We start from the raw sequence: 16,611 nt of genomic DNA on the forward strand, positions 1-16,611 counted from the left end.
TGTGTGTGTGTGTGTGTGTGTGTGTGTGTGTGTGTGTGTGTGTGTGTGGGCGTTAAGTATCTGGGGCCAGAACCGATCCCGGGTCCTCCCAACTCCAAGGCTGGCACTCTTACTCACTGCACCACCTAGTTGCCCCATCTTTCAGTCAATTCTAATGAGAGTAAGTCCAATCATTACTCCCACCTCCCTCATTATCCCCTCTACTGCAAAAGCTCTATCATGTCTCTTTAATGTAAGATAATTTACTTCATTCAACTGCTCTCTTTCCCCTTCCCCAAGTGCATTCCTTTCTCACCCCTTAAATTTGTTTATTTTTTACATGTCATCCCATCATATTCACTCATATCTGTGCTCTATATATACTTCTTCTAACTCTCTTTATAATGAGAAAGCTCTTAGGAGTTACACTTTTTTTCCCATGTAGGAATGTAAAGTTTAACCTTATTGAATCCCTCACGATTTCTCATTTATGTTAACTTTTTTTTATTTTTCTCTTGAGTCTTGTATTTGAAAGAAAAAATTTCTATTCAGCTTTAGGTTTTTCATTAGGAATACTTGAAAGTTCTCTATTTTATTGCATATCCTATTTTGTCTCCTGAAGGATCACTCAGTTTTCTGGGTTCTTAATTGTCGCATAGCTGTTTTGCCCTCCAGAATATCTTATTTCAAGCCCTCTGATCCTTTAATGTGGAAGCTGCTAAATCTCACATTATTCTGACTGTGGCTCCATGATATTAAAATGTTTATTTCTGGATACCTAGAATATTTTTCTTAGCCTGAGACCTCTGGGATTGGGTTATAATATTCTGGGGAATTTTCATTTTAAGAGCTCTTTCAGGAGGTGATAAGTGGATTCTTTACATTTCCATTTTAACTTCTGTTTATAGATTATCAGGACATTTTCCCTTAATAATTTCTTGAAAAGTGATATTTAGGCTTATTTTTTTATCAGGATTTCAAGAAGTCCAATTATTCTTAAATTATCTTTCCTGGAACTATTTTTCCAGGTGAGTTGTTCTTCATTTATATATTTCACAGTTTCTTCTAGGTTTTTTTTTATTCTTTTGATTTGGTTTTGTGTTTTTTTTTCTTGATGTTTCATGTTGTCATTAGATTCCACTTGCACCATTCTAATCTTTAAGGAATTATCTTCTTCAGCAAACTTAGTCAATTCTGCCTTTTATGGAATTCTTCTTGTTAGTCAATGATTGCACCTCTTTTACCATTTTGGTACCATTTGGCTTCTGTCCAATTTGACTTTTTCATTCATGCTATGTCTTTAGTTTTTTTTCACGTGCAGCTTGATGTCTTCTGAGTTTTTGTTTGATCTTCTCTATCACCATAATAACTTTTTGTAGTCAAGTCATATTTTTTTTTTAGTTTTTCATTCACTTTTCCAGCCTTTTTTAACTTTAAACTTTATATTAAAGTTAGGCTCTTCTCACCTTGTGGGGGCACTGGGAGTAGAGAGGCACTGTTCCAAGCTTCTGACTTTGTTGTACTTCTGTTTTCAGAGCTATTTCTGGGGATCTACATGTCTTTTGTGCTTCTAGGATGGTGTGATCTAGGGAGAAGTGTGGTTACTGCTCTCCTGGTCTAGAACCTGGTCTTTATTCAGGAATCTTCTCCACAGTACCCACAAGTCCTAGAGTTTATTTTGGCCCTAGAACTATGACATTTCTGTGGCCACAGGTTCCACCACTCCTTTCCATCCTAGAACTGTGGACCTGGATTGTGTATGGATAGTAGAGTTGCAAAATAGCACCAGGTTATCCTGCACTAAGTGCCATCAAAGGAACCCCTATAATATTTTCAGACCATTTGTCTGATTTTCTTATCATCTCTGGACTGAGAGTTCCTGAAGCTGCTACTGCTGCTGTCACAGCTGTGTACAAGGTCAACCACTACCTCTATGCCACTGTGAGTACTCAAGGTTGACCACCATTCTTGTATCACAGACCTCTCACGCTGACATCCTCAGTTGTCTTAGGTTTGAAATATCACACCATGATCTTTTGTTAGCTCTGTCCCTCCAGAATTCAATTTAAGGCATAATTTTAAAGTTGTTTAGAAATAAATGTTGAGATTGTTCTGCTGGGTTGCTGCCATTATCCTGCCATCTTGCCTCTGCCCCTCCAATAATTGGAGACCTAAGAAGAGGGGACAATTATTTTTGGGGGGAATATGTTCAGTTTTAGATATATTTAGTTTAACATGTATGTAGTATATCTACTTTGAGATGTTACAGGGGAAATTAGAAATTAGAGATTGGAGGTCAACTGAATTTAGGACTAGATAAGTAGATTTGAGAGTCATCGGTTTAGAGATGATAATTATATCTCTAGCAACTGATAAAATCACTAAGTGAAATAGTAGACTCCAGTCCAACTCCCTTTCATCTTTCCAGTGCCATGGAAACTGCAGTTCCAGACTGTGGGAATTTTTCTAAATAGCTCCTCAGAAACAAAAGCCTGTAGAGGGAGGCATTACACAACATTTTACCACCAGTACTACAAAGTTCTGAACTGTTAAGGCTGGGACAGACAACCCTGTAGCACCAGTTCTGAAAAGTTCTGAAATGTTGCTGGTGGACCAAGAAATAAATAATAAAGAGAGTAGAACAGGATACTATGAATGTGGATGTGTGGGGTGGAAGATGAGGCATACTATGCAGCACTCCATCAAGGCTAAGGGAAAGAGAAAAACATCTGGCTGGTAACAGTTCTGATCACTCAAAACTCAGTTGGGCTATAATCCTAAGGTGGTGAACCATAAATTACCCATTGTGGGAAGAGGCTGAGACACTTTAATATTCTGCCTCCAAGGAAGCCTCTCAAAGGAGAGGGAGTCAGAAAGTGAGCAATAAGGGATAAAAGAAGACTGAAATTACCAAAGATTTCAGGAAAAAGAGAATTCAAATACGTTGATCATAAAAAGATAAATCACTAGAAAAATCAGTAACAATGGAAGGAAATGTGGCTTGTAGATCTAGTAAATAAGTTCAGACATGTATGAATAAATACTGTAAAACAAAAGATAAAAAGGAGACAGAATTTTTGGAATTTGAGTAGAATATGGAACCACAATATTAAAATAATAGCAAAATTAATTTATACTTTTAATGCTATAAGAATCAAATTTCCAAGAGGATAAATTGCAAAACTTGATAAAATAACACAATTCATCTTACAAAACAAAATATCTAGATTATCAAGGAAAATGATGAAAAGTTAGGAAAAGGAAGAATAACATTTCCATACCTCAACACATATTATAAAGCAGAAATCATCAAACTATCTTATGTTGGTTAAAGATTAGAAAGATCAATTAATGGAACAGAGTAGATGAGGGAGATTCAGGAATAATATTAGTTCAATATGCCAATCTTTGATAAAGTAGAATTACCTAGGGGAAAAAAAAACTCTTTATTTAATTAAAGCTACTGGGAAACCTGGAAAACAGTCTGAGAGAAATGAGACTGACCAAGTTATGACACATTACACAATACATGACCTTAATATTGAAGATCTAAAAAAGATAGACAAGAAATAGAATAGGGGGAAAAGAAAAGAGAGCCCAGGAAAGTGTGCCCCATGAGAATTTGCTAGGTAATTGATGTTTTCCACTTTGTCAAAGACTGGGTTATTAAATTACCTAGATGTCTAAGATTTTGCAGTGAAAAAAAAAAACATTGCTAACTTTGGAGAAAACAGATTAAGTAGAATAAAAAGGTCAGAAACCAAACTGTGATGATTAATAAATCAGAGAAAAGGAATTAGAGATATTATCTATGAGACAGTCTTGTCAAGGAATCTAAGAAAAATGGGAGAAGACTATAGCATTTATTTGTAGTGTAATCCAGTGAGCAAAGTTTCATGATTTATCCATCTTCATTAAGTAGCACATGAATAGGAGCAAAGACAGGCTAGTAGGAGCAAGTGAAGGCTAATGGTGGGCAAGACTAGATTAAGTGGAAAATGGGGCATCAAAAGATTCAAGAGATGAGAACAATGAAGAATTGAAGTGATATATCAGTGGGTCAAGAGGGAGAAAGAAAAAAATATGTAACAAATGCAAGGTTTATAGACTGGGGAAAAAAAAGTTCAAGGTATTAGAGTCAATGTGGTTGAAAGGCTGCAGAAGAGGTGGATTGAAAACAAACTATGATTAGATAAAAGAAATGAAGGGTTCACGACCATAGAAGTGCTGCATTTATAGGTGAAGGCATAATCAAGAGCATGACAATTGTATGGAGCTGAGGTAAGGTCGAAGAGTAGGTGATGATCATTATCCTCTTGTTGCCAGCTAGATCTTTATTGAAAATTTATTTAATTTTGAATCCTAATGGGTTCTATGTCCTTCAACCAGTGTAAAAACCATTGCATGACTCCACATTCAGAAGCTTCCCTTCTCTGTGCTGCCTTCAGTTGCGGGCCAGTTATAACTGGAGCCATGCACCTAGATTGTTCCCTATTAACATTTTTATCCATGTCTCCTTATGAGCAGTAATAAAATTGTATCAACTTCTATCCTTGTGTGACTCTGCTGCTCTGCTCTTCAAATTGCTTCATCACATTGATTGCTAGAGCTAGCAATTCTTATTTGTTTGTTTTGTTTTTTATTTTTGGTTTGTCCTTCATTCTTCAAGAGGACCATGACATCAGGAAGGTGATGCCATGATTTTCAAGTGAAATGGATTTATGTGAGGAAGGGCTGTGCAAAGTCACCATCCTCACTCCCTCCCCCACAGTTGTATGGGTCCAGTGGCAAAATACAGATCAGGATGACTTGGATAACCCCAGATGCAGTGGGAGACCTTGCCCTTTTTAATCTAAAGTCTTTCCCAGGTCTCAATATGACTAAGGCAATACCAATTCAGTAATTAAGACTAGGAAAGGAATGAGGTGAAGAATTTTCTCCTTTATCAAGTCAAAATTTTTTTTAAAAAATCAGTCTGGGAAAGGAAGACCCTCGGGGTTTCTGGCCAAATCAGAAACAATTGCTGTTTACACTCACACTCAGCCATCAGCACTTCAAACAATAACCAGGTGAGGCTTGGACTGGGTGCCAGCATTCTAGCACTATGTTGAATAGTAATCATCATAATGTGCATCCTTGTTTTACCTCTAAACTTATTGCAAAGGTCTTTAACAATTCTTCATTAAATAAAATGTTTTCTTGTAAACTGTTTTATGAAGTAAAAGTCCAATTATTACCATGATTTCTATAATTTTAGATGAGTATTGGATTTTGTTTTGTAGTCACCTAGAGCATGAACTCACAAAGGAGGTATTTCTTCCATAACAATGGAAAAATTTGTTATCCAAGATTCCACTCATAAAAGACAAGAATATGAATCTACCACTGATACCTTGTAGCCTTGCTATTATTTGACAGTCTTAGCAACAGCTCTTTCTGTTCCTGTCCCCCACCCAAACCCTTCTTCTATGAACAGACTAAGACTTACGTCAGCTTCTGCAAGTTGCAATTTGGATGATTCAAAGCTTCACACAATAGATTCACTTCATCATTCCCCATTGTGTTTCCAGCAATATTTAAATGGGTCAAGTTTTGGTTGTTTTTGAGTACACCAAAGAGATGGAGAAAGCCTTCTTTGGTGAAACAGGATCTCCATAGTCTACCAGAGACAAAGAAAGGAGGAAATATGATAAGGGATTCACACCCACAACCCCTGAATATAGTGCAAGTTTTATAGACCCACCCTTTACCCTACCCTCCTCCTACCAAAACCTAGTCCTTAGCCCTACATTTCTTCTCATAGCACCCTTAAGTCTTTTCTCATGTTAAATAAATAAATACTTGATGCTAAATAATCAGAAATGGAATATCAGGGATCTGATAGAGAGTCATTTAACCTATGAAGTGGGGCTGGTGGGGAGAGATGATCTTTAATCAAGAAAAAAAAAGCCAACCTGAACTCCTAGAGCAGCTGTCAAGGCCTGGGGCAAAGAAAGTTGCTGCTAATCACATTACTGACTCTGCTAACATCCCTACTACAGTTTAGGTCATATCCTAATGAATGTTAATGGGTATATCATCCCCTTTCTTTTCTACAAACATTCCAGTATTGCTTTCCCATATCATGCTACTCTTTAGGGTTCCCCCTTCTCTAAATTCAAGTAGGAGGATTTTTTTTTAAATGTGGTAATTTACTTTAACTCCTGCAATCTGCAGCTTGTATCCCTGAAGGCCTCACATAGAAGTTTTACTCCATCATTACCCAAGGTGTTACCCCCCAGGTTCAGATGAGTTAAATTTTGATTGCTCTTCAGAGCCAAGGAGAGATTCCAACAACAAACTTCAGAAAAACAGCAACCTTGCAACCTGTGAGAGAAACACATGAAATCTGGTAAGATATCAAACGCACTTCACTTTTCTCTCACTTTGAAAAGGAACCCATCCACATAGCTTTATATCCAGTATGAAATTAAAAGCCTTATTATTTCCCCCATTTCTATAAAGGCATGAAGTTGAGAAAACAAGATATCACCCAAGTGTCTTGGTTCAGTCTCTTCCACTTTTTGCCATTATCAAATTATAAAACCCGATAACCATCTTTTTCCTCTTACTCAAACTTTGCTTCTAGGAACTTAGACTCTGGTAGGTGAGCTTCTACTTTATCTTTTTAAGTTTTGAGTTCTAAATTCTCTCCCTTCCTCTTTCTCCTCTCCCTTCCCTGAGACAATAAGCAATATGATGAAGGTTATATATGTGCAATCACATAAAACATATTTCTATATTATTGTTGTGGAAAGAAAAGATTTTCCTCAAAAAAAATATATCAGGAAAACAATAAAGTGAAAAATAGTATGTTTTGACCCACATTCAGACTCTATCAGTTCTTTTTCCTGGATGTAAATAGCATTTTTTCATCACAAGTTCTTTGGAATTGTTTTGTATCATTGTATTGTTGAGAATTGCTGGCATTCAGTTGATCGTCAGCAAATATTGCTGTTACAGATAATGTTTGCTGATGGTTTTAGGCAGATATTACTTATCATTTTAAGGAAACTTCCATTTATCCCAATAATCTCTAGTGTTTTTTTGTTTTCTTTTTTGTTTGTTGTTTAATTTTATTTTAGACTCAATGTCCAGAACACAAATACAAAATAGAGAAAAGAAACAAAAAACATATTATGTTTGTTGTTCTCCTGCTTACTGCATTTTGTATCACTTCGTATAGGTCTTTTCAGGCTTTTTTTGAAATTATCCTCCTTGTCATTAGTAAAATGATACTCTGTCATAATCATGTGCAACCGCTTGTTCAGTCATTCCCCAATTGTTGGACATCCCCTCAATTTCCAGTTCCTTGCCACCATAAAAAGAGCTGCTATAAGAATTTTTTTAACAAATAAGTCCTTTTCTCTCCTTTTGATTTATGCCTTTGGGATACAGATGTAGTAGTGGCATTTTTGGATCAAAGGGTATGCACAGCTTTATAGTCCTTTGAGAGTAATTCCCAATTGTTCTCCAGAAAGATTGGATCAGTTCACAACTCCACTAACAATACTGGTGTATCCCAACTTTCCCACATCCTCTCCAATATATATATAATGTTGTATTAGTCAATCTAATAGGTATGAGGTGGTAGCTCACAGTTGTTTTACTTTGCATTTCTCTAATCAATAATGATTTTGAGTATTTTTTCTTATAACTATCAATAGCATTGATTTCTTCATCTGAAAACTGCCTTTTTATATCTTTGCCCACTTAAAAATTGGGGAATGATTTGTATTCTTATAAATTTGATTTAGTTCTGTATATGCTTAAGAAAGGAGGCTTTATCAGAGATACTTGCTTCAAAAATTTTCCCAGCTTTGTTATCCTTCTATCTTTTTGCATTCATTTTATCTATGCAAAAACTTTTTAATTTAATATAATCAAAATTATCCCTTCTGCATACTGTAGTGCTCTCTGTCCCTTGTTTGATCAGAAGTTAAGTCTTTATCCATAGATGTGACAGGCAAGCTATTACATGTTTCCCTAATTTGCTTGTGGTGTCACCCTTAATATCTAAATCATGTATCCATTTTAACCTGTTTTTTGGTATATGGTGTAAGATGTTGATCTATATCTAGTTTTGCCATACAATTTTCTAGTTTTCCTAACAATTTTGTCAAATAGTGAGTTCTTACCCCAAAGCATGAGTGTTCAAATTTATCAAACACCTGATTACTAATATCATTTAGTACTGTGTATTGCATATGTTTTCCTTGGTGTAGTCCTCTGATCTATCACTCTATTTCTTAGCAGTACAAATTATTTTGATAATCATTGCTTTTTAATTCAGTTTAAGATCTGATAGGGTTGTCACCTCCTTTCACATTTTTTTGTCATTAATTCCGTTCATATTCTTGACCTTTTGTTTTTCAAAATGAATTGTTTTTTCTGGCTCAATAATTTTTTTTTTTGATATTTTGAGTGGTATGGCACTAAATAAGTAAATTTATTTAGATGGAATTGATATTTTTATTATACTGGCTTGACCTACCCATGAGCAAATGATATTCTTCCAGTTGTTTACATCTGTTTTAATATTAATTAATTTTCATATTAATTGTTTTCATATAGTTCCTGGGTTTGTCTTGGCAGATAGAATTCCAAGTATTTAATACTGTCAACAGTTATTTTAAGTGGAATCTCTTTTTCTATCTCTTGCTGTTTGGCTTAATTGGCAATATTAAAATGCATATTATTTATGTGTGTTAATTTTGTACCATGATTTTTTTTATCATTTTTCTTTTCTTATTGCTATAACTAACATTTCTTATGCAATACTGAATAATAGTGCTGACAATGGCTATCATTGCTTTATCCCAATCTTATTGGGAAGGTTTCTAGATTTATCCCCATTACAGATAATGTTTTCTGATGGTTTTAGGCAGATATTACTTATCATTTTAAGGAAACTTCCTAGGGGTGGCCAGGTGGCACAGTGAGTAAGAGTGCTGGCCCCAGCGTCAGTGTTGGGAGACCCGGAATCAGTTCTGGCCTCAGATACTTGGCACCCACACAAAATAACTGGCTGTGTAACCTTGAGAAAGTTACTTAAAACCAATTGCTTTTTAAAAAAAAAAGAAATACAGTGAATAAAATTAGGGGCAGCCAGGTAGCACAGTGAGTAAGAGCACCGGCCCCAGAGTTTGGATGACCTGGGATCGAATCAGGGCTCAGACACTTAGCACCCACACAGAAACACCTGGCCTTGTAACCTTGAGCAAGTTACTTAACCCCAATTGATTAGGGGTGGCCAGATGGTGTAGTGAGTAAGAGCACTGGCCCCAAAGTCGGGATAACCTGGAATCGAATCCAGGATCAAATACTTAGCACCACACCCAGAAATAACTGGCCGTGTAGCCTTGAGCAAGTTACTCAACCCCGATTGCTTTAAAAAAAAAAAAAAAAAAAAGGAAACTTCCATTTATCACAATCCTCTCTAGTTTTTTTTTTTGTTTGTTTGTTGTTTAATTTTACTTTAAACTCAAGGTCTAGAACACAAATACAAAATAGTGAAAAGAAACAAAAACATCATAAACTTAAATATTGGAATAATAGTTTAAGTAAAAAACAAGTAAGAAAGCAAGAAAAGAAAGAAAAAAGCATGCTCTGTGCAGAACAGAACATAAGAGAGGATTCAAAATATGTAACAATAAATTTTCATTTCAAAAAAGCCTGTATGATAAATAATGCATGTTTTGTTGAGAATTTTTCATCTTTTCTTTCTTGTGAGTTTCCTTTTGTTCTGTGCACTTTTTCCTTTTTGTTTTGCTCTTTTTTCTCTCCCCCAATCTTCCAGAAGGCTAGACTAAAGTTTAGATATTTTTCTCTATAGCTATAGCTATATACATACACATAGGCATATATATATAGAGAGAGAGAGACATAGTCTCTCCCAAACATGCTCTACTCCTGATACTTTATTTTATTTTTGCACATATCTCATGTTTCTTATTGCTCGTGCCTCCTCTACTTTACTTCTACCCACTAACTTGCCCTCCTATTACTTGCCTATCCTCTTTCAAGGATTCCTTCCCCTGTCTTCCCATTCTTGTAAATCTAAACACCTTTCTATACCTCCCTTTTCCCTGTTGCCTCATTCTTCCCTCTAAAGATCCCTCCCTTGTCCTCTCCTCCCTCCCTTCTTATGCCCTACCTTTTTATTTCTTCTGAATTTAGAAGACTTTTATACCCTTCTAAATATGTATGTATTGTTCCCTCTTAATCCCATTCCCAATGAATGTAGGTTATCAGATCCCCCATCTAATTTCTCTGTATCAATTCTTCTTCTTATACCTCATTTGTATAAATTACTCTTTTTAGCTGTTCCTAAATGACTTTACTTTTAAAATTGATACAATACTCAGGTTTGCCCCAAACTTTCTTATGAGCTACCCAATTATTAATATGAAACTTAGACGTACATTTTACATATTTAAAAAGTAAATAGTCTGTCCTTATGAATACCTTATAATCAGTCTTAAGTATGAACCTTATATTTCTCTTGGTTCTTGTATGTCACATCTTCTATGAAGTTCAGGATTTTTTAATGAAGTCTTGAAAGTCTGACATTTATCAATGTCCACTTTTTTTTCATTCAGGGTAATACTTAACTTTGCAGGGTATTATATTTTTGGCCAAAGCCCCAGTTCTTTTTCTGTTCAATACATATTATATATACTGATGTGGTTAATTATTATGATAGTTTTTTTTTTCTAATGTTGAACCAAACTTGAATTCCTAATATAAATCCCATCTGGTAATAAAGTATGATGCTTGTGATTATTTATGTATGTGCATATGTTTTTGTGTTTGTGAATACACACATGTGTATGCATATACACATGTATACATTTGTATACATATATTATTATACACATATATTAAGCTTGCTAGTGTTTTATTTTAAAAATTATATCACTATTGATTAATGAAATCTTTGATTCCATTTTATCTTGCCCAGAATTAGGAATTCCTGTTCATTGAATCATATATTTAGAATTGGAAGGGATCCTGGAAGATATGCAATTATTTTAAAATCACTGAACATAAAAGTATCACTTATAAAAGTATTGAACACAAAACCAAATGCCTCAGGCACTCTTCTAAAAACAGAAACTAGTTAAAGAGGTTCTTGTATCAGGTCATTCAATCTGTTTCAAATTTTCTTAATTGGTTGACCATCAAGCCCATTTCTTGAGCTCAACTCCACAAAACACAACTGTAACAACTGAATAGAAACATTCAGAAAAAAGAAATCTTGAAGCCCTGCAGTTACTACACTAGTTTGGAATGAAGAGGGAGCATATGAACTTAGTTGTTACCTCTAACCCTCTCCCAGAAGAAAGAAGATGGCACATATGAGAACACATTGTGATGAAAGAAAGCTTCAGTGATAAAATGGGTCTATTATCCATTGTCCTCTTGGAAAATCTGTGGCATCCTAAGTCCTGATACTTCCTCCGACATTCACCTTCTTTCCGCAATTCATGCTGTGATTTTAGCCTCCTCCAAATGTCTAAGTGACTAGACAGAATGGATTTATGGGGGGACTTACTTCAGTTCCTGTAGGTGACAGTCTGGGTATCCCAAGGCCTCACAGAGGAGAGTTACTCCATGATTACCTAGGGCATTATCTGCAAGATTCAAATGGGTCATACTTCTGTTTCTCTTGAGAGCAGTGGAGAGATCCTGACAGCAAGAAGCACTGAGACCACAACTTCTCAACCTGCAGAAGAGAGACACACAAAGAAATTATCTTATCTTCATTTTTTTTTCTTTTCTCTCCCTAAGAATTGTTATATACAATGTGGTTTGGGATCATAAACAACATTAGACTCATTTCTTTGTTCCGTTTTTCTTACTTCTATGCCCCCTCATTCAGCTAAGAATCTTTCCCCTAATTAATAATAATAATAACAAAAACAATGATAACCAGCATTTATAAAGTTCTTTAAGGTTTACAAAGCACTTGTACATATTTCATCTCATTTGAGCGTCACAATTTTGTGAAGTAGGTGTTATCATCATCATCATCATCGTTATTATCATTAACATCTCTATTTTATAGATAAGGAAAATGAGACAGGGTGAAGTCAAGTGACTTGCCCATGGTCACATAGATAGTGTCTAAGGCAAAATATAAACTCGGATCTTTTTTTGTTTTTATGGTTTTCCTAGACAACCTTAGTCCCAAACAAGTTTACCAAATAACTTTACATTCATTCTTGCCATTTCTGTCTGGATCTGCCCTCTTCTCTGACCCCTAATGGTTTTTACAAAGTTGTGTGTCTACTTACCTTCGAGTTTGGGGCTAGTAGTGTGCTGTGATTGGTTCCTGTCCCTAGAAAGGCTCCTACAAATCTATCAGCAATGGTTGTGTAAGATGCTTCCTAGATGAGACCTAAGGTTGTTTACAGTTGAAGATGCTGCCTAGAATGTTTACCTTTTTGCTTTGCTTAGTTGGCTTCTGTAGACTTCTAGGTTAGTGACTATTCCCAAGCCTCTGCATTAGGATCATAATCATTTGCCCAGGCTTTTCCCCCTGATTTTTCCACAGGATTTTCCCCCATTGCTCTTCTTGCTTTGAAGTTAGTTTACCTCAGCCTCCAAAATCTGTGTCCCTAGGCTTTGCATTGTTCTAAACCCAATGCTTACACTAATAGCTAGTACCTGAGTGTATTTTGATTTCCTAATAATGGCTTTTGACATTGTGTTGTCAGAACATATAACACTCCTCCCCCCACCAATATACTTTACAACTCTTATTAAATGACTATAATCCACACCTATAGCCATTAGTTATAGGGGCACCTAGGTGGTGTGGTTCAATGGAGCACAGCAGCCTGGAGTCAGGAAGATCCAAGTTTAAATCCAGCCTCAGACACTTACTAGTTGTGTAACCCTGGGCAAGTCACATAACCTTGCTTACTTCAGTTTTCTCATCTGCAAAATGGGCTGGAGAGGAAATGGAAAACCATTCCAGTATCTCTGCCAAGAAAACTCTGATAAGGTTTTCATGGAAAGTCATATCCACCTTAAACAGGTGAACAATAAAATTACCTTACAGCACTGACCTTTTAGTTTCCCTTCCTTGACTCTTTATTGCTTCCTGCAACATAAGCTTAATAAAGGTGTTTCTTTATCTCATAGAATCTTTCCAAATCATCTACTGCCTCTCATACCTTCTCCCATAGCATATACACATATACAGTAAGGTGCTGGTGATAATACAAAAATTAAAATATGAGAAAGACCTTCCTTTTTCCTATTATTGTCCCCCAAATGGATGCAAGGGCTTGGTAGCTTGACCCTTGAACCATCTATACCCATCTTCTAGCCAGTCATCACCCCCCCCCATTTATGTTAATCTGTCTCCCTTTCCCCACTCCATTCTAACAAGTAAAAAAAGGAACTCTATCCAAAATACAGTAGTTCAGAACATTTGCTCCCTTCCTACCCCACACACACACAAAGTTTCTGTGACTCCCCATTATCTTTTAAGTTTAAACTGTTTACTCTATCCTTCCATCATGTAGCCCCAACCTACCTTTCTAAGCTTATCACATGCTTCTGCATGAAATATGTTCTTCCTGGTAATCTGAGCTCCAGCACCAGCCCAAGCAATTGTGAAATTGTTCCCACACAGACCCAGGACATTTTCTAGACAAGCCCTGTGCTGTTCAACTTCTCTCTCTTTTGTTCACTCTGCTCCATTGTCTTGGTAACATTCCCATCTTCATCCTATTGACATCCTCCTGCCCATCCTTCTGCATTTCCAAAGTGAATTTATCTGTCAATCTATTTGAAGCAGATTTTAGTAATCTCTCCCCAATTTGTTCTCCTAGTACTTATTATTCCTCATACATTTGCATTAGAATACAATACATTCTAATTTCTACTATTTTCATTAGTCCTACCCTGCCTAGTCCTAGTCCATTATAAATTCTTTGAGGAAAGGGATTATATGTTGTTTATCTTTGATTTCATGGAGCATTTTGCAGTTTATTTATTAGATATAGTAGCAGTATTGAAGGAATACAGAAAGTGAATGAAAGAAATTCATGAGCACTTACATCAGTGAATTTATAATACAATTCTGGTTTCCCAAAGCCTCACATAGAAGCTTTATCCCATTGTCACCAAGGTCATTACCACTCAAATCCAAAAGGGTCAGACTTTGGTTGCTGATGAGAGCAAAGGAGAGATATTCACAAGAAACAGAGGTGAGATGACATTTCCACAACCTGTAAGAGACAGACAAAAGGGTTCCATGATTTTATCTACATTTATGTTTCATTACTTTCCTGTATGTTTTGGAAAGGAATTTTCTCTTAGAGTCATTTTGTGTAGCATCAGACTAATGCTCTATTTCTTTTCACTCCAAACCTTAGAGTCCCTCCCTTTTATGTTTAATGTTTACCATCTCATGTTGAGATACAGACAAAGCAAAAACATAATGTTGGCCACTATATGATGAATGCTTTGATCATGGTGATACTTGAAACAGATAAAAATATAAAATGGCTCTCAGTCCTATAGAGTTCCCTTCTATTTCTAAAGGAGAGAGAAGAGATTGTATCATGAATCACAACGTATTTTTTTGCAAATGTAAATTTAACTTTTAAATATTAAATGTGTGATTATTTTCCAACAGCTAAATAGTTGTTACATAATTTTCTTATCTGCAAAATGAGGGTATTTGACTGAATGATTTTTGAGGTTACTTTCAGTTCTAAATCTATGGCCCTATAATGCTATGATGCGAAATAATCCCCTATTTTTTCTCTTAAATTTGTTTATTTGTTTTGAGACTAAGTCTATCCTGGAAGCACAGCCACCATTCATAGACTTGATTATAATACTGCTTGGTAAGGAAGATTTAACCTGTTGTGTTTTTCTTACTGAAGTTGGTTTAATCTTCCTGAAGCAGCCTGGTGGCTCTTCACTCCCAGAGGCTCACCATATAGGTGTCAGACTTATTGTGTATACGCAATGGGTTTTAGCCCTACTAAAGCTCAGAACTTCTGAACTCAAGTAATCCACTAGCATCAGCCTCCCCAGCAGCACAGACTCTAAGTATCATGCCTGTTGATATTTTTCATGGAGCTAGAAAACAAAAGAAGGTACAATTAAATGGAAAGATGGCTCACAAGGGTGATAAATAAAGCCTTTGTTTGCTGTGTTTTCATCATAGGACCCAAAGCAACAAAAAACAGCATTTCATGGATTCTTGGTTATCCTTATAATGTTCTTGATAGGCCTAAGGAAACAGCCCATCATGAAAATAATTGCTACCACCAACATCTGTTGAAAAGGATGAGGAAGGAAAGAAATTCTACAGATAATTTGACAATATCCTCCAAATCCACTCACTTCTTAGATAAACATCATCATGTTATTATTATGAAATTTTATTATCATGTTATTATTATAAAATTTTTAATTTTCTTTTTAATCATCCTGTATCTTTTAGTTAATATTAACTTCATCTGAAAAAATCTGTCCCATGGGATATGAAAATTTACTTAAGAGCCTTAAACATTATTATATAAGAAATCAGAGAAAGAATCTCAGCTGTTCCCGTCTCTTTGTTGACATGTATGTAAATCATCCCCTTCAACCAATCTATTGTAAGTCCCCCAAATATAGTTTTATGTATTATTTGACATAGTTTTACCTATAAATTTTATCTGATAAAGTTTATTTACTTAGGGCATATAGGAAATGACTCTTTTTAACTAAACTGTTTCAATTTGTATGACATTGAATGAAATATGAGATTATGAATCCTATCTTCTCCCTAATACTTAAGGCCTAAGAGGAATGTATAAGATTGTAATATATAAATGAATTATTTCTGTCACTCTGCTGTAATTTTGCCTATAAAGAGTCTTGTCAGAATCCTTGTGATGGCTCAGGTTTTCTCTGATCCCTGAACTTATGTTTGAACATAATAATAAAGCCTAGGTTTTAACTACATAATTTCTGCATTGTGGTAAATAGATATTTGGTAGCAATTACCTACCACATGATTTTAAATAGGAGATATTTCTCTCATAATACTAAAAAAAACTTCAGGACTTCTCAGGGGGAAGTGGGGTTAGGGATACAACACTCAAGAACTTCATCAGTGATAAACACACACAAAAATAGGAATCAAATAAAAATGGCAGCACAGTTTTCTACATGTTAAGTGCTTAAGAAGTAAATAAATACTAAAATAAACATTACTAATGTTAGTGACCTCTATTACTATGAGACCCTATATTGGTAAAGTTGACAGCTGCTATGGAGAGGGAGGAAGGTAGATACCAATGCTGGGAAAGGGGATAGCGGGTTTAATGTCATGCATGAGCAGCTTTCCAGAAGAATGCTACTGTGAACAGCCTTTAAGGTTCTGATTACACAGTATAGTAAACACTCTATTCCATAACAAACCAAAGCAAAACATCCACAGGAAATCAAGGTACAGCATTCACAATATTACAGCATATGTTCACAGCTTATTATTAAAATGGCCACATAGTTTTCACCAAAGTAGTCACAATATTTAGAACAAAGAACAATCATCTCAAAATACTTTGACTATTG

At 35.5% G+C, this 16,611-nt stretch overlaps 1 protein-coding gene across 1 annotated transcript in view; it reads right to left on the minus strand.

Moving 5' to 3' along the window:
- LOC138177726 (NACHT, LRR and PYD domains-containing protein 3-like) overlaps nucleotides 1–16,611 on the minus strand; it is a 48,629-nt gene that overhangs the window by 3,871 nt on the left and 28,147 nt on the right. The window contains 4 exon segments of the mRNA XM_069108936.1: nucleotides 5,468–5,638; nucleotides 6,175–6,345; nucleotides 11,576–11,746; nucleotides 14,094–14,264. Of these exon segments, the coding sequence (XP_068965037.1) occupies nucleotides 5,468–5,638; nucleotides 6,175–6,345; nucleotides 11,576–11,746; nucleotides 14,094–14,264 (684 nt within the window).

This window comes from Petaurus breviceps, unplaced genomic scaffold (genome assembly GCF_028583685.1).
Source record: "Petaurus breviceps papuanus isolate PSGF00001 unplaced genomic scaffold, PetGlider_PUasm1.0 90444, whole genome shotgun sequence".
Taxonomy (NCBI): domain Eukaryota; kingdom Metazoa; phylum Chordata; class Mammalia; order Diprotodontia; family Petauridae; genus Petaurus; species Petaurus breviceps.